The following is a 27994-nucleotide window of genomic DNA, read 5'->3' as shown; positions in this document are numbered from 1 at the left end:
TACTTAAATCAGCTATTACTAGACATTTTGACATCAGTATTATTAACATTACAACCCGAGATTCTGTAGTTTCAGAACATACAAAATAAATTCAAGTGACTGAAAAACAGAAATCAAGCCATCATTAATAATATTAATATATTTCTATTAATACCTACAAGGCTGGTTTTGTTGTTGTTGTTCAAGTTTGGAACATCGATCATTTGTTTAAAATGGAGGGTAGACTGTCTTTCCTGGGAAGTGTTGGACAGGTCGTCCATCTTGGCTCCCTTCACGTCACACTTGGCTCTGGACCCTTCCAGGTTTCCTCCAGCACTACTCACCAATTTCCCCACCGTAACACATTGCTTTCACACATGGAATGATTTTTTTCTTTTAAAGAAATCACAAGAAATCCACAGACAGCGCAAAGATCTGAAAATACGGAGATATGTACTGCAACTTTCCACCCTCAACTGGTTCTCCCACATTCACAACCTGGCCTCCAAATCATTACTGTTACCCAAAATATAAAGAATACAGTACATCACATTTGTTTTACTTCACTTGAACTAAAAAAAAGAAAAAGAAAATAGGAAGTCCACATTATTTACGATTCGCTGCAGATCCCCCACACAAAGAAGAGGGAGAGTTAGACTGAAATTTGTAGCGGTGTCCATGACAGAATACAATGATTCCTTTTCTCTGGCAAATGACATTTCACGCTGCCTGGTTTCCACAGGTCCTCTTCACCCCAGGAGCGAGGGCGAGAAAGGCGGATAAGTTGGTCATGGTTAATCGTTCTTCTTCTCATCCTTTGCTTTTTCTGTTATGGCTGCGACCTCCCCAGTGGCTGCGACCTCCCCAGTGGCTGCGACCTCCCCAGTGGCTGCGACCTCCCCAGTGGCTGTGCTGTCCTTGTTAGGGTCCACTCCAGTGGGTTCCGCTCCGCTGGTGCCAAATTCGTTCATCCGGTTGGGATCCACCCTGTAGATCCAGCGCTGGTACAGGTAGACAAAGAATACTACATCTGTGGGAGGGAAACAGAGTTATTACAGGGAACCAGGGGTGTAACGTTCACAAAAACACATGGTTTGGTACATATCGCTGTTTCGGGGGTCACGGTTCGGTTTCTGTACAGTGGGAAAATGATATGCTAACAATTACTGTAGTAACAATTGCGTTGTATTATTCCTGATTCCATGTAGGATCATGAGTCATATAAAGCCTGAAGAGAGCACCATCACGAGTACCAACATGTTGAATTTTCATAAATAAAAAAAATTACTCAACACTAAAATAAAGTGCAATATGCATGTGATATCAATATGTAAAACATGGCTCAGAGATTGTGCACTGAGTGCACAATACATTAAGGACACCTTCCTAATACTGAGTTGCACCCCACCTTTTGCCCTCAGAAGAGCCTTAATTCGTTGGGGCATGGCCTCTACAAGGTGTCGAAAGCGTTCCACAGAGATGCTGGCCCATGTTGACGCCAATGCTTCCCACAGTTTATGTCAAGTTGGCTGGATATCCTTTGGGTGGTGGACATTTCTTGATACACACAGGAAACTGTTGAGCACGATAAACCCAGCAGCGCTGCAATTCTTGACACCGCTACCATAACCTGTTCAAAAGGCATTTCAATCTGTATCTTGCCCACACCTCTGAATGGCACAGCTACACAATCCATGTCTCAAGGCTTGAAAATCCTTCTTTAACCTAGTCTCCTCCCCTTCATGTAAACCAGGGATGGGCCCGCAGACCATTTTGTAGGCCCGTGGACCAACTCAGCCGGGGTCTCAACTTACTGTTGAGAGTTAGAATAATAGAATACACAAGGTGAAATTTGAAAATGTGGTTGTGCATCAGAAGTTAGTCTAGCGGCCAGCTAACTACACGTGTAGTAAGCATGGTCGAATTACTGACCGGGGTGAGGCCCACTGACCATCAGTTAGCATATTAAAACCTGCAAACATTTGCCTCAACCCTATGGCAAAATGTGTAGAATTGCAGGAAATTAGCTGTAAAACTGCCCTTTTTTCTCTCCGCCGCATGGCAAAATTACTAGAATAGCATGAAATGAGTTATAAAAATGGCTAAATCTTCTTTCCACCCCCATGGCAAAATGTGTAGAATTGCAGGAAATTAACTTTAAAACGTAATTTCTCTCTTCTCGCTGTCACGAGGGAGGTAAACGCCTCATACCGGCTGTATTTTTGAAAGTTATCTTAAACGTGATTGCTAACATGCAAAAAAATGTGGGACTGTATGAACAATAGACTAATGAAACAAATACCAATAGATGTTTTTGGGGTGAAATGTTTCTAAGTAGCTCTCTGTAGGTTTGGAGGTCCATCTGTAGCAGGGATGGCCAATTCCAGTCCTTTGGGCCACACTTTTGCCCCAGCTAACACACCTGACTCCAATAATCAACTAATGATGATCTTCAGTTTAGAATGCAATTAGCTGTGTTTGATAGAGATGGAGGAAAGTGTGACAAGGTCCTCGAGGACTGGGGTTGCCCATCCCTGATCTGTAGTAAGCGCAATACATGGTGCATTGGCAAATTCATTGACAACGTCAGCTTTAGTGGGTTAACTGCCTTGTTCAGGGGCAGAACGACAGATTTTTACCTTGTCAGCTCGGGGATTCGATCTAGCAACCTTTCGGTTACTAGTCCAACGCTCTAACCACTAGGCTACCTGCCGCTCAATTGAATATATTACTTTAGGCTTGGCCTATTTAGTAGGCTATTTTGCAGCATAAAGCTGAGTGACTCACTCATTTGTAGCTTTGAATCAAAATAAATAAGTATTCTTTCTTTCTGATAGTCAAAACATTTATTTATTAGAGACTAAGTTAATCTGCTCGAGTATGTGTTAAATAATTTTTTGATATTGTGGTTACAATAAAGAATGCAAACAAAATAAATCCTATTCATAATTAATGATCAGATACGTGTTAGGAGCTGTAATGTGGGACAACCCGTCAACTGACAGAAACATCCACACCTCCATTCATTTACAAGAGACAGTCTAACAGCTCGGCTAGGTGTGAAAAATCCCAATTTGTGCCACAGTTTAGACCACAGATAGATTCTGCGGTCAGTCAGAGTTAAGTCATATTGTAAAGTGTAGCCTAATGGCCAAACTTGCAATGTATTCGAGGCTTAGTTGTGTTAAATGCGGATGACACATTTCAGTTGTACAACTGACTAGGTATCCCCCTTTCCTTGAAGTCCTCTAAAGTTTTACATTTAACTTAATATCACAGACCTGAATTACCCTAAAGAAAAATGCATCAACCCCTAAAAAATGTCAATTTATTATAATCTGCATAATTCAAACTAAAGACTGGGTATGCTAAAGACGATCAGAAAGAATGTCTTTAACCCTGCTTTATAGTATAACTTGTTTCGAACGAAAGCCAGTGAATCACTCGGCCCTATGCTGAAAAATATTGCTGTCCACGGTTCTGAAACAACTTCCCCTATATGTTGCTATGTGCATAGTGGCGAAAATTGAGGATACAGGGCACACTTAATTACACTGAATAAAAATATAAATCTCAAAATGTATAGTAATTGGTCCCATGTTTCACGAGTTGAAATAAAAGATCCATGAAAATGTTCCATACGTACAAGAAGCTTATTTATCTAAAATGTTGGACAAAAGTGTTTACATCCCTATTAGTGAGCATTTCTCCTTGGTCAAGATAATCCATCCACCTTACAGGTGTGGCATATCAAGAAGCTGATGAAACAGTATGATCATTACACAGGTGCACCTTGTGCTGGGGACAAAAGGCCACTAAAAATGTGAAGTTGTTTCACACACCACAAGTTGAGGGAGTGTGCAATTGGCATGCTGACTGCAGGAATGTCCTTCAGACCTGTTGCTCCCAAGCACAAAGCGAGGTCCATACAGAAATTGTTTGTCGAGAGCGGTGTGGAAGAAATTGACTGGCCTGCACAGAGCCCTGACCTCAACTCCATCAAACACCTTTCGGGATTAATTGGAAAGCCGACTGCAAGCCAGGCCTGAACGCCCAACATCAGTTGCCCGACCTCACTAATGCTCATGGCTGAATGGAAGCAAGAACCCGCAGCAATGTTACAACATCTAGTGGAAAGCCTTCCCAGAAGAGTGGAGGCTGTTATAGCAGCAAAGGGGGGACCAACACCATATTAATACCCATGATTTTGGAATGAGATGTGTGACGAGCAGGTGTCCACATACTTGGTCATGTAGTGTAAATCAACAGGAATAAGACATTTGCTGCCCGTTTGAGTGTTTAATAGCCTACTGATTCCATGAGCACCAAGCCTCAAATAACTGCAAAAAGTCAGCTAAAGCAATTTCACAAATGTCTGTTTTTAATCTTTGCTATGCTGTAATAAAGGCTTTTTTTGTATGAAGACTCTCTGGTATTACTTATTTATATAGTGTTGTGTACACTGTTCCAAAACAGGTAGAAAAATTATGTTGTAAGCCAACACGACATTTGTCACAATCTGCAAGCAGCTCTCGATCCTCTACCCTCATTTTCCCCCCATCTCCTTATTGTTATTATTACAATTATTATGATCATCATTATAATAAGTAATGTCATTATCATTAGTAGGGTTAGTATAGTATCCTTGTATAACCACCATCGAGCTGTAGGCCTAAGAGTACGTCCTGTTTAGTTTTAATGCAGTAACTTGCTATGTGTGAAGCCTCTCCAGTCATAAGAGTTCCACCTAGTTGTCGACAGACACCTCATAAGCAGTACTAACATATTAAACATTAATTATATATCAATTTCACCTACTGTAGTTGAAAAAAGCTTGCCAAGCTTCCCAATTGTTTTTACTGGTTCCACTTCTGTATTTCATCACTAGGTGGAGACATTGGCCATAGTACACCACACCCTGAGTACCAACCTGTATGGTCTACCACACATCTCTCGTGAGCACCACCAGCTGGAGTTATACCTAAATGTCTTCCCCATGGCCTAGATCACAGGTGTCAAACTCATTCCACGGAGGGCCGAGTGTCTGCGGGTTTTCGCTCCTCCCTTGTACTTGATTGATGAATTAACATCACTAATTAGTTAGGAACTCCCCACACCTGGTTGTCTGGGGCTTTATTGAAAGGAAAAACCAAAAACCTGCAGACACTAGGCCCTCCGTGGAATGAGTTTGACACCCCTGGCCTAGATCCTCCAATCTCAAATCTGGACCTCGGAGCCAGTTCCACTGCATTTTTTCATTGTTCCCCTCTAATCAGGGACTGATTTTGAACCTGGAACACCAGGTGTGTGCAATTAATTAATTATCAGGTAAAACAGAAAACCAGCAGGCTTCGAACCTCGTAGGGTAAGAGTTGAGCACCCCTGCCCTATATAAACTTGTCCATTCACTTTGTGATTATCCACTGAAGGTAGAAACGTCAATATTTTAAACTTGCTTAATAAAACTAATAATTTTTCATGGTCAGTGAGCATTGCGCCTTTTCCTTTCCAATGATGTTTACACATTTTTAGGTTACACCTCAGCTCACGTTGGTTAAGCAACCTCTACTTCTTTCCATTGAATTATCAACCCATAAATAATCTACACCTACATGCAAAACTCTCGACAATGATTTTACATCAGGCCTAATTGACATATTCCTAAAATACCACTAGGCATAAAAAAATCACATTTTGCTTTTGATTATTTAAATCAACCTACGTTATTTCAAGTTATCCACTTGGAGCGCATACAAAAGCAATTTAGAGTTGTTGAACGGGAGTTAGGAGTGTGTTGATATAACGGTAATATGATCAAAATTCCTCTCAACCGGCATAATATTGTACGATTCAGTGCAATGCCGATCAACATATCAGAATAGGTTAAATAAGGTTATGCATGCCAACATATAAAGGCAAGAATTAAGAGTAAGCAAAGTGATCGTGTCAGGTGAAATTTAGTTAAATGTTTTACCATTGCAACATTTGATGTGAAGTCACATTCACCTGGGTTGTCTGAAGCATGCTGTAAAGTTCACAGCTGGCAATGCCTCATCTGCGGACCAGGTGTAAATCATTCGGCAGCCTAACCTATTATTGGGATACAAAAGAAGCCATCCAACCTTGATGGGCCATCAGCAGGACAATAGACTTGCTGAGTTGAGTTCTATTTTTAGGGACTAAAAATGTATGTATAGCCACGCCTGGAAATTCATGAGTTTAGGGTCATGGCCATTCGGCCTTTAATAGCTGCCCAATCTGCCAGGGCACCAAGGCCCTCTGCAAGGGGACCAAAGACATTAACCAAAATAGCCAATTAAATTGATTTAAAAACGAAGGAAAAAAACAAAAAAAACAGCTATTCTTAAGAAAAACACAAGTGTTTGTAAATGTACATAAATAATTAGCGTACATGTTAAAGTGTAGGTGATAGGCTATGCTTATTGGTTACAATCTGTCCGGACCGATGCTGACATAAGGCGCCTGAGAATGTAGCCAAACTTTAATGAGACTTTTAATTACATATATATAGTGTGGCGTACAGCAGGTCAGCCACCACAGAGAGACTCGTCGAGGCCTGGTGGCAGACGGAGTCTACACCACGAGGCGATGGCTCCCTCTGCTGGACGTGCCAGGTCTCGACGGGCTCGCCAGCCAGGACTAATTGGTGCTGAATGTGGTTGGCTGATTGCTCACCAGCTGTACGAGTCCCATAAAGCTGCCAGAAGGGCAGCACACAAAGAAAGGGACTGGGGGAAGAAAGGTGACTTCCGTATAGTTGGAGACGGTGCCTGAGGTAAAAGGAGGGAGTTCAGTTTTTGTGCCCGACAGGATACAGCCAGACCCGGAGCCCAGAAGACGGTATCCCGGAGAGGGTCTCATGGGGGAGACCTATCCCTTTCTTTTGATTTATTATTTAAATAAACACCCTTGAAACCGAGCTAATCCTACTCTGTCCGTGTCTGATCTGTGTAAACGTCTTGACCAAACCACCTGGTCTGCCACAATAGGCTAAATGCCAGTCATGTTTGACAAATATAATGTAGGAACATTAGTCTAATGGCTTGATTCTGTCGACATACTTGAATCACCTTTCATTCTGATAGAGAAAGGCTAGTGTCTGTCGCACACTGCAAAACCCACCTTGCCATCGGAGCCGTCTTCAAATAATCAGACGACCGCACTATTTGTGACATGAATTGAGTATATAGTATGCTTATTGGTCATAGTATGGATATAATTAGTATGCCAAAATGTCCCGGATGTCGAGACAAAACGCGAAGAGCACTTTTTGTCAGTCCTGTCTGGTCCAGCGACGGTGGGTTTGTGCCCATAGGCGACTTTGTTGCCGGTGATGTCTGGTGAGGACCTGCCTTACAACAGGCCTACAAGCCTTCAGTCCAGCCTCTCTCAGCCCATTGCGGACAGTCTGAGCACTGATGGAGGGATTGTGCGTTCCTGGTGTAACTCGGGCAGTTATTGTTGCCATCCTGTACCTGTCCCGCAGGTGTGATGTTCGGATGTACCGATCCTGTGTAGGTTTTGTTACACGTTGTCTGCCACTGCGAGGACAATCAGCTGTCCGTCCTGTCTCCCTGTAGCGCTGTCTTAGGCGTCTCACAGTACGGACATGGGCATCTTTCTTTTGGTGTTTTTCAGAGTCAGTAGAAAGGCCTCTTTAATGTCCTAAGTTTTCACAACTGTGACCTTAATTGCCTACCCTCTGTAAGCGGTTAGTGTCTTAACGACCGTTCCACAGGTGCATGTTCATTAATTGTTTATGGTTCATTGAACAAGCATGAGAAACAGTGTTTAAACCCCTTACAATGAAGAAATGTAGATTTTTTACAAATTATCTTTGAAAGACAGGGTCTTGAAAAGGGACGTTTCTTTTTTTGCTGAGTTTAGTATGTAGTATATTAGTATGGGTATTCGAACACAGCTTTAGACTATTTAACCATAAACGCAATTGTTTAAAACAGTCGTTTGTCATTTTATGAGGCATGTCTTGCCACGTTCTGACCATAGGAATGTTAAGGGGATTCTTTTATAAACACTTCCTCATATGCAATTGAAGTCAGTATTTATTTCTCTCATGTTCTCAACTTTCTTTTGTCATCTAGCAGCCAAAGACAATTGTTCTAATATTAAACAACCCATGCTTGTTGATGAGTCTTTGTGTCTTCCCTCTTTCTGAAGGATATTTTCATCCCCGTCATATTTGTGGTGCACTTTTGAGAAGGGTGTTTTCCCGCCAATTGCATTTTGGAACATTTGCGCTTATAGCCTACTGCAGTGTGCGCATTGCTGGACTTATGTGAAGAAATAGTTTATCAACATTTCAAGCAAACATTGTGATCTGTTGCATCAGCCTCATTGCTTTTATACGTTTAAAACAACTAAAATAATGTATGTACAGTGGTTGTATTCATTCGGGATCTATTGCGTCCCACAACTGTCCCAGAGTATGTTAGGAATATTTCTCTCGCACAGAAGGACAAGCTAACCCAATAGAGGTCAACATTTCTACTATAGATTGACATACGCTAGTGCTTTTTGCTGTTCGTTAGGCCTACTCATCTTGTTGGCTGACGAAAAGTACATGTGGACAGCGTTAGCATTTTCAATATGAGCCTCCAAATTAAATAAGGACGTGCTCCGATGCATCCGTCTGTGTTGTGGCCTCACTCATACCTTCGATGCCTGTGAGAAGGACCCCAATCACGTGATGGGCATTGGCTAATAAGAATTAAGATATCTGCCGATTGGTAGCAGGGAATTCATTGACTTAAATTCAGCCCATTTGGAACACAAACAAATACAATAATAGTACAGCCCAGATTAAAAACAGTCGCATTCCACTGTGATTGCAATTGCTTTAGCCAACATGTTGCAGTTCATTTATTGTTTAATTATTCAAGGCTCCTTTTTAACTTATTTTTATAAATAAAATGCTTGAACGAAATTATCAGACCAAAAGATAACAGTTCACCTGACAAGACTAAAGTTTGAAATGTCTAACTCAATATCACAGACCTGATTTCCCCTAATGAAAATGCATCAACAAAATGTAAATGTATTATAATCCACATAATAATCAAAGCCACCTTATAATAGGGCATGATGTACAGTATATACTGTACATCCAATAGAAAGTAGTATACAGTATTTGTTCATCAGCATCTTTGTGTTTTCATTAATAAAAGAATGACAAAAAGACTAGACGGCGTAGATATGCTCCAAGACGCCCTGTGGTGGTTCAAATGAGCATTAACGGCAAACACTGTGACTCACTGACACGTGTCCCAGCATACCGCTCACTATAATGCAACTTTTTAAATGATGAACCACTGTAGCCGTTTTAACAAAACAGCCTGAATTATTTTATTTTTTTCAGCGCCGGTGTACTCAAGAGGCATACAACGGCGTGTATGCATAGCCTACAGCCGATGACGTGGATGTCGATGAAGGCAGGACCCCCCTGCACCTCTCTGATCCAGAGGGGTGGGGTTAAATGCGGTAGACACATTTCAGTTGAATGCATTCAGTTGTACAACTGACTAGGTATCCCCATTTCCCTACAGGCCTAGTGCTTTGATGTTGTACATCATTTTTAAAATACATTCTTTGGGGCCCATGGTGCGGCCCGAACAGCGGTCCCCGTACCGAACGGTTCAGTAGGAATACGTGTACCGTTAAAACACCAACGGGAACTAGGTTTTTTTAATATCAACAGGATAGTCATTGTTAAGAACCGGAATGGGCTGTACTAAGTGTATGAAATGTGTGTGTTTGGAGGGCAGTGAGTGATAACGCACCGTCTCTGAGACATCCTATCCTGTACATCATGGGCATCTTGATGACAAAGGCGAACAGGTCGTCGATGAAGGTGTTCAGTGCCTTGTAGGTGAGCATCCTCCATGGGAGGTGGGCCACAGACTTCATCTTATAGTTGATAAACAGCTGTGGCGTCATCGTGATGAAACCTGAGCCAATCACAAAGCAGACACGACAACACATCATTTAGGGTAGAATATCGCTAAGAATGTCAAAAAAAAATTCAAAAGTCATTTAGGAGAGAATGACAAGGACAGACTATCAATAAAGCTAGACTGGCTGCTAGGACAGACTGTCAATAAGGATTAGACTATGTAAATGAAGATTAAGACGGCATAGACTGCCACTTGTCCTGGACTGCGGAATAGATATTTAGCGATGTGATCATCACAGCATAGAAAAGGAGAGCGGAAAGGATGATTTTCCAAGACCAGAAAACTAGGAATTCCTGATAAAAATCATGCAAAATATATCACACTTCGGAACAATGACCACCAGTGACTCACCAAAGGTTAACAAGAAGCCATAGAGCATGCCCAGTACGAATGAGTACCAGCCTTTGTGCTCTTGGTACAACACACTGTAAACGGCATAGCACCCGAACAGAGGGTAGAGCAGCCAAGACAGGTACTTGAAGGCCATCTGCGCAGAGGGAAGAGGACAGGACAAAAACCATCAGTACAAGATTTTCCATGCGAGTGGTAAATAAAACATAGTATGTGGTGCCGCGTTTCCTTACGTCGTCAAAGACTTTGGTGGAGGACTGCACGTACGTTGACTTGTCTTTTATTGATAAGCGTGGGAGGATCCCGAACAATTTGTTCTCTCTGTCCAACTGGGGAGGAGACACATCCGGATGAGCTAACAGGGATTAATTTGTGCAACCAAACACATTGAAATACCCGTCCTCCATCTCACCTTGACGTCCATGACCTTGGTGATCTTCCAGAAGTCGATGAGCAGGCCGATGAACACGCTGACCTGTATGTTATGGGACAAGATAGGGATTAGTAAAGGGACCACTCTGCTATAGTACAATGGTCATGAATGACATGTGTACAGAGCCTGCCGTTATGAGTGACATTACAAAGGGTCTGGTGACAAGTCTTTATTTAATCCTTTTTGAAATAAATAAAAAACCCACTGACCTGCACCACGAAGTTGGTCTCATTGTCCAGGATGTAAAGCAGCACCACCAGGGACTGGAACACCCCAAAGATGATGGAGCGCACAGAGAGACCCTCCATAGACTGCCTGCTGTTCCAGAACTGGATGTCTGACACACACACACACAGACAGAGAGAGTGACGAGTATAGAAACAACATTCTACCACACCGTAGAATATATATAATCTAAAAGTGGTCTTTAATAGGCAGTTAAGGTGTAGAAACAGAGGCACAGCGAGCTCACCATTCTTAAATGCCAGGAACTCGAAGATGCTGTGTACGATGGAGACTACGATGGTCACGCCCAGGAGGTACGGATTGGTTTCCAGCAGGGCCACCTACAGAGACAACACAGTTCCTTAGTAACTGTTACCAGGGAAACAACATGGAGTCTAGACTCCGGGACCAGTCTGATTCTAAGATGTGCAACATTGTAGGAGCAAAAGCAAAACCGAGATCTATTATCGCCTTCTCTATTTACACTCTGCCCTGGCCTATGACCTCTAACCCCTGACCTTGACAGAGTCCTGGTCCTCGTCAGACTGCTCGTAGGTGTCCTCTGGCAGGAAGTTCCATGGTGAGCGGGCGTTCTGGGCAGCGTAGAGCTGCCAGCGCCACAGGGACAGCGGGCAGTAGGACAGGCGCAGAGGCAGCGACTGCAGGCTCTCATTGATGGGGTAGTAGTCTTTCTGCAGGTTCCAGTAGTCGTTGAAGTAGACGATAGGATAGTAGTCGCCGCTCACCGCGTCAAACTTCACATCTGTAGGGTTGGGGAGGGTAAAAAGAACGGGTTGAGAAAATGAGACAGCCAGAATAGAGCAGTAACTAAAAGGTATTTCACCTTCAGTTTGACTTTTGTAAATAAGCAGTAGATCTCAACCCTCCTAGTACATGCTCTGGTATGACCCACTGAGAAGCACGAGAATAGGTGGGTAGAGCTTACGTTGGTCCAGTGGAGGGGGGACCGAGCCCTTGACCCAGGCTGTATGGTCGTCCACCATGTTGATGGTGAGGTTGGGGTGCCAGTGGGAGATGATCTCCACTGGGCCGTGGCTCTCCGCTCGCTGGGGGGGGGGGGGGTGGGAGAAGAGGAACGGCAGTCAATCAATACTGTGTGGACTGGGTCTACTGACTGAAAAAGGAATGGGGTCTACGAATCATGGTAATCACAGCTGACCTTGATCATCTCCGGGTCGGTCTCGGTCTCCCCCGTCAGCAGGTTCTTAGTCTTCACGAACTTCCTGCGTTTGAACTTGTTCAGCACTGAAAGAGTCAAAGAGGAAAACATGAGTCAAACCACTTACATACTAGTTTGAAAAGGTCATGCATGCACCAGAGTAGGGGGTGCGTGTCAGCTACTTACTTCGCGTGGCATGGACTGTCGCTAGCCGACGATACTGGCCCTTGCGTTTGGGGTCTGGGTGGAATCCGGTCTTCGTGAAATACACGTGGATGTAGAGGGAACCATTCATTTGAACCTTCTGTAGCACATAGAATCAGAGAGAGATTAGACAATGAGAATCCTACTCTTACACCCCCCTCCCCAGTCCCCCCCCCCCCTTACCTCTTGGATGTCCAGATCCAGTGAGTGCTCATAGCAGCCGTCCCCCTCTTCTCCAGTGTTCCAGTCTCCGTAGACCAGGTCTCTATGGAACCAGAACAGGGACTGTGTGTCGTTGAAGTCAGAGAAGACCTCGTCCTGGGAGATGTACACATACAGGTCCTGAGGACAGAAGGAAAAACAGGTTAACATTTATTTCCATTTTCCTTCATGTTCTCCTATTGATTTTCCCATATGGTACTACTTTGGGTGGATGTTTGCTGTAGCACAGCTTCTTTGTCCGGCAGTGTGCACTAAATTACTGAGCGCAAGTCAACAAGCGAGCCAGGACCAAGCTCGTCAACGGACACCAGCTGTTCACGCAGCTCGCCCAGAGAACCTACACTGAGCAGCAGGCACAGACCAAAGGTCAACCAGGAAGTCAATACAGTCACATGACCTCGGGTTAATTGCTTATGCAGAACAGTGCGAAAAGGCTGGCGTACCATGAGGCTTTCCTTGGGGAAAAGGTTTCGGCTGGGTAAGTGTGGTGCCCCTGCTGGGGTACTGGGGTCTGGAGTAGAGGACCTGCGGAACCAGCTACTGATGGCCCAGATGACAAAAATCCTGCAGAGGACGAGGACAAGGGAAGAGAAGGTCAGCATTGTCTAATTGAAATCAATTCAACATTTAGAAAAATTCCTTTACACTACACATTTTACTAAGTGGGATGCTTGAGACCATGGAAACATAATTATACTTCTATGATTGACACCACCCAACTGACATCACCCCATTGAAGTTTAAATTTAAACCAGTTAAGGTAAGGGTTAATTTTAGGTAAAAGTTAGGGTAATACCAACGATCCCACTTGGCATAAAAAGGTTGAGATGAAGACAAGCTGTTGTTTATACACTGCTCAAAAAAATTAAGGGAACACTTAAACAACACAATGTAACTCCAAGTCAATCACACTTCTGTGAAATCAAACTGTCCACTTAGGAAACAACACTGATTGACAATAAATTTCACATGCTGTTGTGCAAATGGAATAGACAATAGGTGGAAATTATAGGCAATTAGCAAGACACCCCCAATAAAGGAGTGGTTCTGCAGGTGGTGACCACAGACCACTTCTCAGTTCCTATGCTTCCTGGCTGATGTTTTGGCCACTTTTGAATGCTGGCGGTGCTTTCACTCTAGTGGTAGCATGAGACGGAGTCTACAACCCACACAAGTGGCTCAGGTAGTGCAGCTCATCCAGGATGGCACATCAATGCGAGATGTGGCAAGAAGGTTTGCTGTGTCTGTCAGCGTAGTGTCCAGAGCATGGAGACGCTACCAGGAGACAGGCCAGTACATCAGGAGACGTGGAGGAGGCCGTAGGAGGGCAACAACCCAGCAGCAGGACCGCTACCTCCGCCTTTGTGCAAGAAGGAGCAGGAGGAGCACTGCCAGAGCCCTGCAAAATGACCTCCAGCAGGCCACAAATGTGCATGTGTCTGCTCAAACGGTCAGAAACAGACTCCATGAGGGTGGTATGAGGGCCCGACATCCACACGTGGGGGTTACAGCCCAACACCGTGCAGGATGTTTGGCATTTGCCAGAGAACACCAAGATTGGCAAATTCGCCACTGGCGCCCTGTGCTCTTCACAGATGAAAGCAGGTTCACACTGAGCACATGTGATAGTCTGGAGACGCCGTGGAGAACGTTCTGCTGCCTGCAACATCCTCCAGGATGACCGGTTTGGCGGTGGGTCAGTCATGGTGTGGGGTGGCATTTCTTTGGGGGGCCGCACAGCCCTCCATGGGCTCGCCAGAGGTAGCCTGACTGCCATTAGGTACCGAGATGAGATCCTCAGACCCCTTGTGAGACCATATGCTGGTGCGGTTGGACCTGGGTTCCTCCTAATGCAAGACAATGCTAGACCTCATGTGGCTGGAGTGTGTCAGCAGTTCCTGCAAGAGGAAGGCATTGATGCTATGGACTGGCCCACCCGTTCCCCAGACCTGAATCCAATTGAGCACATCTGGGACATCATGTCTCGCTCCATCCACCAACGCCACGTTGCACCACAGACTGTCCAGGAGTTGGCGGATGCTTTAGTCCAGGTCTGGGAGGAGATCCCTCAGGAGACCATCCGCCACCTCATCAGGAGCATGCCCAGGCGTTGTAGGGAGGTCATACAGGCACGTGGAGGCCACACACACTACTGAGCCTCATTTTGACTTGTTTTAAGGACATTACATCAACGTTGGATCAGCCTGTAGTGTGGTTTTGTGTGACTCCAAATCCAGACCTCCATGGGTTGATAAAATTGATTTCCATTCAAAATAACACAAAAATTATCTTGTCAGCACATTCAACTATGTAAAGAAAAGTATTTAATAAGAATAGTTCATTCATTCAGATCTAGGATGTGTTATTTTAGTGTTCCCTTTATTTTTTTGAGCAATATATATATATATATATATATATATATATATATATATATATATATATATATATATATATATATATATATATTTAGCATCAGACGTTGGAAAGGATTGAACCCTGTTGCCTAATCTGATGGTCTCGTATCCCATCGAGCTACTACAACGACGGGGGCTTCTTCCAAGTTTGACATCTTGTTTTGAGCTTCAAGTATCAGTTGACTGAAATACTCTAGGGAAATGTGTTGCAACAGTACGAAACTCTCACACCGCACTGCTTCTATGATAGGACCCAACTCTCCTGATACTCATTAATGCACCTTAAATGTCGTTCTAATCCCTCGCTGGCCCAAGCACTCTGTTTCTGTCTCCACTCATGAGAAGACGAGCAGAGTGTAGTGACTCCAATAGGTTGAGAACATTTATTATCATCTAGCAAACACTGAAAGTTAAACAAAATCACACCTTTAAGACAAGACACCTCCGAGATTCATTTAATTAAATGCTGCTGGTGTGCATGACTTGAATGAAGGTCTTTAGTCATTGTATCAACAACCAAGGTTACCTCCCAATCACTTTAAACCCTGTGTCTTGAAGTGTGAACTGGTTTCTCTCTAATGAGTGCAATTTGTCTCTGGCAACAATCCCCTGATATGACACCACAATACAAATTTGAATCTATTAGGCACTGTAAATGAATTGACTGCGGGTCGGTAGAGCTGTAAATGGGACTGAGCTCCACCCTGATTCTAACAGACCTAAACTAGCAGACCACTCTAGGTAAATGTGGCAGTTTAGAGTGGGAGAAGGCCATTATCCCAGTCAAATTAGGGCATGGCCCAGACCCCATTAGAGGATAGCCTTACCATCAACCATACTACTTAACCTCATTAGGGTAGGGGGCAGCATTCGGAATTTTGGATGAAAAGCATGCCCAAAGTAAACTGCCTGCTACTCAGGCCCAGAAGCTAGGATATGCATATAATTGGTAGATTTGGATAGAAAATACACTAAAGTTTCCAAAACTGTTAAAATAATGTCTGTGAGTATAACAGAACTGATATGGCAGGCGAAAACCTGAGGAAAATCCATCCAGGAAGTGCTATTATTTTGAAATGGCTGTTTCAATGAGAGGACAGTGGAAATTTCCAGATACGAATCCTGCGCGTGAACGGGAGCGTGCCTTTCTTGTTTTTCGTTTTCTATTGACGAAGCTATTGTCCAGTTGAAATATGATCGATTATTTATGACAAAAACAACCTGAGGATTGATTATAAACATAGTTTGACATCTTTCTACGAACTTTTATGGTACTTTTTAGATTTTTCGTCTGCCTGCTGTGCCCACGCTTTGTTCCAATGGATTACTGAACAAAACGCACCAACAAAATGGAGGTTTTTGAATATAAAGAGGGACTTTATCGAACAAAACGAACATGTATTATGTAACATGGAGTCTTGGGAGTGTAACCATATGAAGATCATCAAAGGTAAGTAATACATTTTATCGTTATTTCTGACTTTTGTTACTCCTCTACTTGGCTGGTTACTGTTTGTAATGATTTGTCTGCTGGGCGCTGTTCTCAGATAATCGCATGGTTTGCTTTCGCCGTAAAGCCTTTTTGAAATCTGACACCGTGGTTGGATTAACAAGAAGTTAATCTTTAAACCGATGTATAACACTTGTATGTTTCATGAATTTTTATAATGAGTATTTCTGATTTTGAATTTGGCGCTCTGCAATTTCACTGGATGTTTGCCAGGTGGGACGGTAGCGTCCCACACCCCCTAGAGAGGTTAAAAACACATCCCACATTCAACAGGGGCTGTCTACTGTTTTCATATCAGTGTGTCTGTGTGTACATCTCTGACCCACCTGAACAGGACTCCTTTTATGACCGACCATGCATTGGGTGGTGGAGCCGGCTGTTGCTGTGCAGGGTCCCCAGCAGCAGTCTGTACAGCCTGGCCATCCACGGCTGCAACAGCTCCATTGCTGCTCACCTACACACACACACACACACACACACACAATAGATCAATCAGGGAATCCTAAAATAGGTTGCCTTCCACTAGCTAATTATAGACTAAAAAGATACAGGTTTTTCCATCAAACTGGCTTGTTATTGTTAGGATTTATGTTTATGCACTATAGCCTGCTAGCATATTGTTTGAAGATGAATATTGTTTTGTTACACAAACACACAAACAATACAGATGTAGGTGTGTAATGACTGACCAACACAAGCCATAAAAGCTGTGGTCAATCTGGAGAGGGGAGGGGTGCATCTCTCTAGGCCAACCAGGGAGGTTAGGGCACTGATCAGTACCATATTAGGAATTGTTTGAGTGAAGAATCAAGGGGAGACACAAGACGGAGCTAATCTACCCAGCAACCAGATGTGGACAAAGGAAAGCACTAAGGGACTTGGACAAGTCTGGGTGCCACCAAAGGCGGAGCAAGAGTTTAAACCGCACTCAGCCTCTACTATGATAGGCCAACTGGACGAGTTGGAACTAAAGCTGTCATAGTATAAGAACTGCTATTTGAGTACATTCCACAGTTCCCTGCTTTACCCTGCGTGGTGATACAGTGAACCCGTATATACGAAAATTGCATTTGCCATTCATTGATTGCGGTAATTAAACATAATTAAAGAAAGTCAGCAGACCTTGCTTTTTATTTATCCTGATACCAGATGTGTAACACGCAGCGTTCACATTACGGATGAAAAGCTGTGCCTGATGACATGGCACAGTGCAAATAAATAGCACATTTTCCGCATAAGTTTCCATGTACTGAATAAAAAAACTGAAGTTTAATGGGATTCCATTGCATTGCCATTGGTTGTCACAAAAACTGTTGCTATCAATAGCAAACTTGCCCAATCTTGTCTTGGTGGATGCCCTCTCGACAACAGTTCACTAATAAAGGAGAGCGTAGGTTGCAAAAATGTTTTTTAAAAACCGCATAATCCATTTCACTAGCTAGGTGACAGATTTTCATGCGAATATTCTAAACTCTGCCTAAACAAAATATGTGCATTTTCCCACCAGAGACGTTTCCATCAAACTGACTAGTTTTGGACAAAAGTCTGTGCGTGATGACATAGTGCACACTTTTGCTGTTCAATTCCCATGTACAGTCTAAAAATACAAGTTAAATGGGTTTCCATCACATTTTCAACTCTAAATGTTGTGTTATATAGTGAATGTGCGCAATCTGGTATTGGCATGTGCGCTCTAGCCAACAGCTCACAGATACAGTGCGTGTCTAGCCTACATAATGAGATTATTATAGACAAGAGCGAGATTTCAAAATATCAAAACGGCAGCCAAGCATCAACCATCATGTCCACAGAATAAGACCCTCGTTATTTATTGAAAAGGAGCATCACGCTTATCACCTTGCATTTTCACCACCCTGTGAAGTTCATCAATTGATTTAATCTGTAGCTGAATAAAATGCATTGTTTTCCGAGTCGTAGTGGGACGACCACATATCATCGCGTGACTCCAAGTTTACTTTCATATCCACCTCCATTTATTGCATAAAACAGTTTAACGGCACAAAAAGATCCTACAATGTTGAACGAACAAATTGCCTGAAGAAATTGTCTGTTGTACGGATGCAAAATGTCGGTCAATTTTGCTGCCGACTAACTGACCCTCATTATTAACCGGTCAACCAACGGTTACATTTTTTCCAAACAGTAAAATGACGTGACCAACATAAAATAATAACAGAGATCTTCATATAATGACAAGACGCTTAGTCTCAGCCCTAACAAAGGAAGTCGTCCCAAGGTGGGAAGCCAGGCAACAAGCAAAATCAGCACATAGAAACACAGTGGGCTTACTTTTGACAAATTTTGGCGAAAGTAAAACATATTGCGTAGCCTCTTCCTCTCAGATACCATGCATGCATACAAGGACTGGACATTTTTCATCAACAATAGCATGCCTATCGTCTTAGTCAAAAGCCTATAGCCTATTATTGAACATGCATCTCCTGTAAACGAAGCCAGCTAATAAAACGTCATTTTAAAACATTTGCCAAAACACATGTCGCGGGAATTGGGTAAACACTGTTGTAAACAGCACACCTAAAGCCAGTAGTTCCATGTGACAGAGATGACATCTAAGCGTGTTAACCCTCGCAAGGCAGCCGGCCCAGACATCCCTAGCCATGTCCTCAGAGCATGCGCAGACCAGCTGGCTGGAGTGTTTACAGACATATTCAACCTCTCCCTATCCCAGTCTGCTGTCCCCACATACTTCAAAATGTCCACCATTGCCTTCTTGGGTAGAGGAACAAACTGAACTAAATGACAATCGGCCCATAGCACTCACTTTTGTCATCATGAAGTGCTTTGAGAGACTAGTCAGGGATCATATCACCTCTAACTTACCTGACACCCTAGATCCACTTCAATTTGCTTACCGCCCCAATAGATCGACAAATGATCCAATCGCCATCGCACTGCCCTATCCCACCTGGACAAGAGGAATAGCTACGTAAGAATACTGTTAATTGACTATAGGCCTTCAACACCATAGTACCCTCCAAGCTCATCACTAAGCTTGGGGCCCTGGGTCTGAACCCTGCACTGTGCAACTGGGTCCTGAACTTCCTGACGGGCCGCCCCCAGGTGATGAAGGTAGGAAACATCCCCTCCACGTAGCTGATCCTCAACACAGGGGCCCCACAAGGGTGTGTGTTCAGCCCCCTCCTGTACTCCCTGTTCACCCATGACTGCGTGGCCATGCACACCTCCAACTCAATCATCAAGTTTGCAGACGACAACATTGGTAGGCCTGATTACCAACAATGACGAGACAGCCTTCCATGGCGGAGGTGAGGGCCCTGGGAGGGTGGTGCCAGTAAAATAACATCTCATCCAACGTCAACAAAACAAAGGAGCTGATCATGGACTTAAGGAAACAGCAGAGGAAGCACCCCCCTATCCACATCGACGGGACCACAGCGGAGAAGGTGTAAAGCGTCAAGTTCCTCGGCGCACACATCACTGACAAACTGAAATGGTCCACCCAGACAGAGAATGTTGTGAAGGTGCAACAGCGCCAAAATTTGGCTTAATAACTAAAACCCTCACATTTTTACAGATGCACAATTGAAAGCATCCTGTCGTGGTGTATCACCACCTGATATGGAAACTGCACCACCCTCAACCGCAGGGCTCACCAGGAGGTGGTGCGGTCTGCCCATTGCATCACCGGGGCCAAACTACCTGCCCCCCAGGACACCTACAGCACCCGATGTCAAAGGAAGGACAAAAATATCATCAAGGACAACAACCACCCGAGCCACTGCCTGTTCACCTCGCTATCATCCAAAAGGCGAAGTCAGTACAGGTGCATCAAAGCTGGGAGCGAGAGACTGGAAAACATTTATCTCAAGGCCATCAGACTGTTAATTAAATAGCCATCACTAGCCGGCTACCATCTGGTTACTCAACCCTGCACCTTAGAGGCTGCTGCCCTATATACATAGACTTGAAAATCACTGGCCACTTAAATAACTGGAACAAGTCACTTTAATAAATGTTTACAAATTTTGCATTACTCATCTCATATGTATATACTGTATTCTATTCTACTTTATTTTAGTCTATGCTGCTCCGACATTGCTCGTGCAAATATTGCTATATTCTTAACTCCATTCCTTTAAATGTGTGTGTATTGTTGTGAAATTGTTAGATATTACTTGTTAGATATTACTGCACTGTTGGAGCTAGAAACACAAGCATTTCACTACACCCGCAATACCATCTGCTAAACATGTGCATGTGACCAATAAAATTTGATTTGATGAAAATCTCCATTAGAAACGTAGAGGGGGAATCTAATAGCAACAACTAGGATGAGTTTCTAACAGGACTAGGATTGTGACTTTGGCTTGTGGACAACAAAAGAAAGTTGATATGAAAACCAATAGAACAGGAGAGACATTTTCGTTAATGAGGAAGTCTTTATAAAATAATTTCCCCCACGTTTCAATGAATGGATTTTCACAAGGCTACTTTGAAGCAAGGTAAGACATGACTCAATAAAGTAAAACATTGAGGTTTCAAACAAATATACGACCGTACGCTCATTTAAAGTTGTTATTTGTTGAGCAATTACTGTGCTTACAAAAGCACATTTCACTTCAGTACAGGCTTTTTGAGGAGCTATTCTCCTGCACTGTGTGCGACAGGTGATAGGCTATTCCGCTTCGCAAACTAGCCCCCGTATGCTGTGCACGTGTGATTTTGTCATGCACACGCACCAATTTAATTCCACTCAATAATGCAAATGCACCTATAGACCGATAAGCATTACCGGACAAATGTATTTTAGGCGGCTAACCAATTAATGGTTAACATCCGTAGTCTGTCGGCATTTATAAAATTGTTCCAAAACTTCCCGTTTCCATTACAGCTGTCATGATTTTACTCATATAAAAACTGTAGATGGGAATGTGGTTAGACAACATTTTTTTTTAACTATGTCTGGCGTATTTTGTTCTGTCGACAGTAGAACGAGAGCAAGACAAAATAGAAGACCCAACACCGGTGACTGAAAGTGTCCCTTTGGGCTTATCCAGTCTGGGACTCATTTAAAGAATCTCTAATGAATTAGGTGAGTCACATACCTAATCTTGGTTCACCGAAAGTCATCGGTTCTTTCAAAATGTTTAAGCGTGCAATTTCCATATACAGACACACCCAATGCGTTTTAATAAAATCAACTATATGCATTGAGCTTACGGTTTGATGAAATAAGACTAATGACTCAAGAGAGCGCCAGAGATCTAGATAACCAGAAGAAGTAAAAACCACCCAAGATTTTGACTTTACTCTCCTGAAGTTGCCGGTAACACGCTACACGAAGACTCGGCAACCTTATGTGGAATGCCAATTTATTTGACCATGTCTACCGATCTGCGTGCCAGTTATGGTTTTCATAAGCACATTTGTGAAACAGTTCAATTTTAATTATAATAACATCTTTTCTCAAAATCATTGTCATTTGGTTAATCAAAATTCTATCCACTTGTTTTCACAAGTGTAGCATAGGTTGTGCACTCTGCAAACAATGTGTCCACTCCGACAATGATAACGGGAAGACTGGAATAATATTGATTGCATTAACCTGTTGAGGCTGGGGGCGCTGTTGTCACTATTTATGGTAATCGTGTAATTTTTGAAACGGCTTCCTACAAAATTCTTGATCGTACAATATGCATATTATTATTATTATTGGATAGAAAACAGTCTATAGTTTCTATAGGAGTTGAAATTGTCTCTAAGTGGAACAGAACCCATTCTACAGCAATTTCCCTGACATGGAGTCAGATTTCAGAAATGTTGGCTCCTGATCTGGAGTCAGTTAAAAGGCCACTGTTATTGCTATGAGTATACGGACACTGCTTACGTCTTCCCCTGGATGCCTTTACGTGATGACGATTTGAACGGGGTCGATTGCGCGTTCACAGGCACTATAAATTAAAAAACCCTGTAGCTAGTCACTCTTTTGGAGCTGCGTCATGCGCCTGGAGGACACCGACCCGCACCTGTTCCAAGCATTAGTGTTGGGAGTAATCTTTCTCCGGTCATGTTAAGACTCGTTATAGGAGTTAAAAACATCATAAGGTAGTTAATTTAAAGCGTTTTATAGCAATTTATATCCGTTTAGTGCGATTTTGGGACATTTATTTCTGAAACGCTGTGAATCGCTGGGCACGCTTCCAGTTCATGCTGAACGCAGTTGGCATCTCCACATGGCAAGAGGACAGCTTTCCACCAAAAGACGATTAGACCCAAGAAAGGATCCTTTGCCCAAGATACTGATGGAAGAACAGCTCAAAGTAGGAAATTTTTATTATGATAAATCGTGTTTCTGTCGAAAAATGTTAGTGGCTTAGGACGCCATGTTTTTTGACGTAGCTTCGCTTGGCGCAAACTGTATTGAAAAGTAAGGATAATTTAAAAAATGTAATTCTGCGATTGTATTAAGAATTAAATTGTCTATCAATCGCTGTCCACCCTATATTTTTTAGTCACGTTTATGAGTATTTATGTATACGAGTAGATCACTGTCTAATATGGCGCACGGACATTTTCTCACCAGCTGGGCTACTTTCCCCATTGTCTAACCATGATTTTGGTGGCTAAATATGCACATTTTCGAACAAACTGTATATGCATGTTGTAATGTGATGGTACAGGGGTGTCATCTGAAGAATTCTGAGAAGGTTAGTGAAAAAAATAATATATTTTGGCGATGTTTATGTTATCGCTCACTTTGGCTAGAATTAATGCTGGGGTAATGTTTGCACATGTGCTATGCTAATATAACGATTTATTGTGTTTTCGCTGTAAGACACTTAGAAAATCTGAAATATTGTCTGTATTCACAGGATCTGTGTCTTTCGATTAGTGTATGCTGTGTATTTTTACGAAATGTTTGATGATTAGTAAGTAGGTAAACACGTTGCTCTATGTAGTTATTCTAGTCCATTTGTGACGGTGGGTGCAATTGTAACCTATGCCATCTACCTGAAATATGCACATTTTTCTAACAAAACCTATCCCATACCATAAATATGTTATCAGACTGTCATCTGATGAGTTTTTTTCTTGGTTAGGGGCTATAAATATCTTAGTTTAGCCGAATTAGTGATAGCTACTGTTGTTGGTGGACAAAGAAAAATGGTGGATTATGCTAATGTGTTTTTAGCTAATAGATTTACATCTTTACATATTGTGTCTTCCCTGTAAAACATTTTAAAAATCGGACATGTTGGCTGGATTCACAAGATCTGTGTCTTTCATTAGCTGTATTGGACTTTAATGTGTGAAAGTTAAATATAAAAAAAAAAATTAATAATTGAATTTCGCGGCTCTGCCTTTTCAGTGGGGGGGGGGGGGGGGGGGGGGGGGGAGTGCCGCTAGCGGCACCCTCATCCTAGACAGGTTAACAGATATTTATATAACCAAATAAACAAACATTGTAGATTTGAAATTATAGGAATTAACAGTAAATGTACTACTGGTGATATAAGTAATGGGGAATAGATATTCACTAACAATCAAACGCAAACAATTCACTGAAGTTATGAAACAATGAATGTACACAAACTGGCGGGAGAGCACGCATTCTGGAGAGAGAAGTATTGTGCATCTGGACGCATGGTCAATCCAATATTTTCATTGGCCATGCAGCACTTATTGTGAAACGGCCTCGGCACAGGTCAGGGCATTCATACTTCTTGTGCTTCGTGGAGCAGTGGACAGCTGTTGACAAGGAAGTGAGTGAGTTTTCTACAGGATGTACCGTTCCCACCTACCGTCAACCAATCATGTCAACGCTGAGTTATACAGAACCCTCCTCGTTACAAAATTTAGGAGGCGCATGGCAATGCGGTACGGAGATCGATTTGGCCTCTGGAGGCTCCACAATTGCGTCACACCCTCCATATGGAACATCCGACCACATTTTCAGATCAAGCATAAATTGGCTTTTAGTCTAGGCCTCCGCAATGGATTAGTTCACTGAGATGGGAGCAAATATATACACTACCGGTCAAAAGTTTAAGAACACCTAGTCATTCAAGGGTTTTATTTTTTTACATTGTAGAATAATAGTGAATCAATCAAATTTATTTATAAAGCCCTTCTTACATCAGCCGATGTCACAAAGTGCTGTACAGAAACCCAGCCTAAAACCCCAAACAGCAAGCAATGCAGGTCTAGAAGCACGGTGGCTAGGAAAAACTCCCTAGAAAGGCCAGAACCTAGGAAGAAACCTAGAGAGGAACCAGGCTATGAGGGGTGGCCAGTCCTCTTCTGGCTGTGCCGGGTGGAGATAACAGAACATGGCCAAGATGTTCAAATGTTCATAGATGACCAGCAGGGTCAAATAATAATAATCACAGTGGTTGTCGAGGGTGCAACATGTCAGGAGTAAATGTCAGTTGGCTTTTCATAGCCGATCATTCAGAGTATCTCTATCTCTACTGAAGACATCAAAACGATGAAAAAACACACATGGAATCATGTAGTAACCTATAAAGTGTAAAACAAATCAAAATATGTTTGAAAGTCTTCAAATAGCCACCATTTGCACACTCTTGGCATTCTCTCAACCACCTGGAAAGGTTTTCCAACAGTCTTGGAGTTCCCACATATGCTGAGAACTTGTTGGCTGGTTTTCCTTCACTCTGTGGTCTGACTCAATCCTAACCACCTCAATTTGATTGAGATCGGGGGATTGAGGCCAGGTCATCTGAAGCAGCAAATCATTACAACTCACATTTTCAACTTGGCAGAATTTAATGTAGGTTAAATGTACCCCAATTGGACGCAGACTACAAGCGTTCAAAACCTCCAACAAGACAGCCCTAATATGTCAATCTTTCATGGGAGAATCAGATGAGAGCTGCTGCCATGGCTCCTATAGCATTCCCCATTGGGGAGATGAGTGACAGTATCTGAGATAGAAGGACCAAACTGGTTCCTATGAGAGAGGGAGACACTCCCAGTTATAATCCATTGCATTAGGGCTGTCCCCGACAAAAATAAAATCTTGGTTGACCGAAAGTCGTCTGTTCTTTCGACCAATCGATTGGTCTACATTTATAGACACAACCCATGTGCTTTAATAAAATCAACTATAGGTTTGCCTGATGCTTTAAGCAAACTGTTTGATGAAGTAAGACACAAATGACTCAGGGAGCCAGAGACCAAGAACCAGAAAAAAACCATAACCATTAATTGGGAGGAGGATGTCCGGTCAGGTTAACATCCCTAGTCTGTTAGCATTCCCAAAAAAATGCTGTTGTGATTTTACTCACATATAAAATGTGGATGGAAATGTGGTTAGACAACAACAACAAATGTGCCCATGTCTGGCATATTTTGTTCTGTCGACAGAACATTTTAACCAAAAATGTGCAGTTTCCATGAACACTATAAGAAAAGATAATTGATTTACCAGCAAAACATGTTTTTCTACCTAAGCATAACCATGTCAGGTGTAAATTTGTACTAATTTTTCCTCTGCCTAAACCAAAATTGTCACACAGGTAAATGTTCCTCAAATTTGCAAAAGGAACTCATGGAGCTTGGACATGAAGTGGCTACCTAGTTAGCTAATAACTAACCAGCAGATCCGACCCTCTTGCTTACAGCTGAACTAGGGTCAGACAGGCTTCCTGTGTAGTTTAGCCTGCGTCTCAGGGATAAGATAGCCAGGGATAGCCACAGCAGCCATTATGGAAAGGCAATTCCGTTGAACAAGAGTTGATTGTCTGAAACTGCAATTCCAAAATGGCTAATGTGGCTTCTGCTACCTACCATGAGGATGAAAAGGGCAGTTTTCAAAAAAAAACAGTAAATCTGGGACACTCGAATTAATATGATATGTTAAGGCAAGAATTAAAAGGGTGGTTGGTCGGGGTGGATGGATGGGCATATAATAAGATTGTCTATCAAGTTCTCATCGTGGACAATTTAGCATCTTAACTAATTGTAACTTTAACAACTTTGCAAGTACTTAGTATGTTACCTTAACCCTTCTAGATAACACAGACGTTAGCCGCCTAGCCTAGCCGACGTTAGCCGCCTAGCCTAGCCGACGTTAGCCGCCTAGCCTAGCCGACGTTAGCCGCCTAGCCTAGCCGACGTTAGCCGCCTAGCCTAGCCGACGTTAGCCGCCTAGCCTAGCCGACGTTAGCCGCCTAGCCTAGCCGACGTTAGCCGCCTAGCTAGAATTCATAACAAATTCTTAACATACCATGCGAAATGGGTGATAGACATCCACAAATTAATACATACCATACATGGTAACATATCATACTAAATGGAGTGTCTCGGATTTACATACAGTATAAAACGAAACGCTGAGACCAGTTCAGGAAAAACTATTTGTCATTCAATCTTCTCTGTGTATAATGGGATAATTCAGCACATTTCTCATCTCTGGATTGAGGTACAGTAGGTTTCCAACCCATATTTTGCGCCAGCTCCGCTGTGTCTTAATCTACACAGGAAGCCTGTCTGACCCAAGTGCAGTTGTAAACAAGCAGGTCGGATCTGCATGTTAGCTAATAACAAGATGTAACATCCATAACTAGCTAACTACCCCAAATATAGAAAGCACATCCCTACTTGCAATATTTAAATCACATCGATGTTCGATATATTCTCAGCGACGGGCTGTGATTCGTTTCGCACCCATTCAATAATGATATGCAGCAGACTAGCCTAGTCAGTCAAGGAATAACGTTAGTCCATTGAAGAAAGCCGTTCAACAAATTAATCTGCTAACGTGAGATAGGTACATACGCCGACTAAATAGCATTGTCAGTCTAGCTAGCCACTTGTAACTAACTAGTTAGCCAGCTAATAATAACTAGCTAACGTTAACTAGTTTAAAGCTGGCTAACCCAATAATATACTGTCATGAAGTGTATCTGTTTCCCCAAGTACCGACCTCATTGCTTTGTTTAGAAATATGTTTGTCAACAGTTCTAATGTTGGTTTAACAGAAAATAACTACCTTGCAAGATGCTGTAATAAACGCATCGTGAAAGGCAGGGGGTCGTTTTTAAACCGACCGGCATTGACAACGACAGAGGCTCGTGTGAAATGATCACACTTCAATAGTAATATCTGCAGTGCCACTCACTCCTCTCGAGTTAACCATATGTCGCTATTAGTACGGTCACAGATTGATGACAGTCATACAATTTCATTCATTTTACCTCGCCGTTGGTTTGCGGAGAAGCTTCGGTCTCCTGCGACGCCATCTTCGCTGTCTCTGTCGCACACTGGCAATGAAATCGCAGTCCTCGCGTGAGCTCAGATTGGTACGTCAACGTGACGTTTTTTGCAAAGAAGCAAGTCATCCCATGTTGGTCTATTTTCAGCAATCCCTATTTTAAACAATAGAGACCGCGGCGTGTTATATCTGCCACATTCTCTTTACTGTATGCTTTGCTTACTGTATGTGTGCCTGTTGTAATT

The 27994-nt window shown here is 42.8% G+C and overlaps 1 protein-coding gene across 1 annotated transcript; it reads right to left on the bottom strand.

Moving 5' to 3' along the window:
- Positions 1-27891, bottom strand: LOC129821834 (putative lipid scramblase CLPTM1). The gene is made up of 15 exons (XM_055879518.1): positions 27733-27891; positions 16837-16964; positions 13030-13150; positions 12548-12706; positions 12347-12464; positions 12161-12246; positions 11927-12047; positions 11499-11743; positions 11228-11321; positions 10965-11092; positions 10735-10797; positions 10556-10651; positions 10323-10458; positions 9798-9965; positions 1-1009 (listed from the first exon to the last, which is right to left on the bottom strand). Exons 1-15 carry the CDS (start codon positions 27874-27876, stop codon positions 774-776), a joined length of 2043 nt encoding a protein of 680 aa, XP_055735493.1. The 5' UTR covers positions 27877-27891; the 3' UTR covers positions 1-773.
- Positions 27892-27994: the final 103 nt, after the last annotated feature.

The sequence above is a fragment of the Salvelinus fontinalis genome, chromosome 24, assembly GCF_029448725.1.
Source record: "Salvelinus fontinalis isolate EN_2023a chromosome 24, ASM2944872v1, whole genome shotgun sequence".
NCBI classification, from domain to species: domain Eukaryota; kingdom Metazoa; phylum Chordata; class Actinopteri; order Salmoniformes; family Salmonidae; genus Salvelinus; species Salvelinus fontinalis.
This window is presented reverse-complemented; position numbering and strand designations above follow the sequence as displayed.

Excerpts from the sequence above, each read along its gene's own strand:
- LOC129821834 (XM_055879518.1), bottom strand. The coding sequence starts at position 27,876 with ATGACTTGCTTCTTTGCAAAAAACGTCACGTTGACGTACCAATCTGAG. Across the intron at positions 13,151-16,836 it reads ATAAAAGGAGTCCTGTTCAG|GATTTTTGTCATCTGGGCCA; the intron begins GTGGGTCAGAGA and ends CGTCCTCTGCAG. Across the intron at positions 1,010-9,797 it reads GATAGGATGTCTCAGAGACG|ATGTAGTATTCTTTGTCTAC; the intron begins GTGCGTTATCAC and ends TCCCTCCCACAG.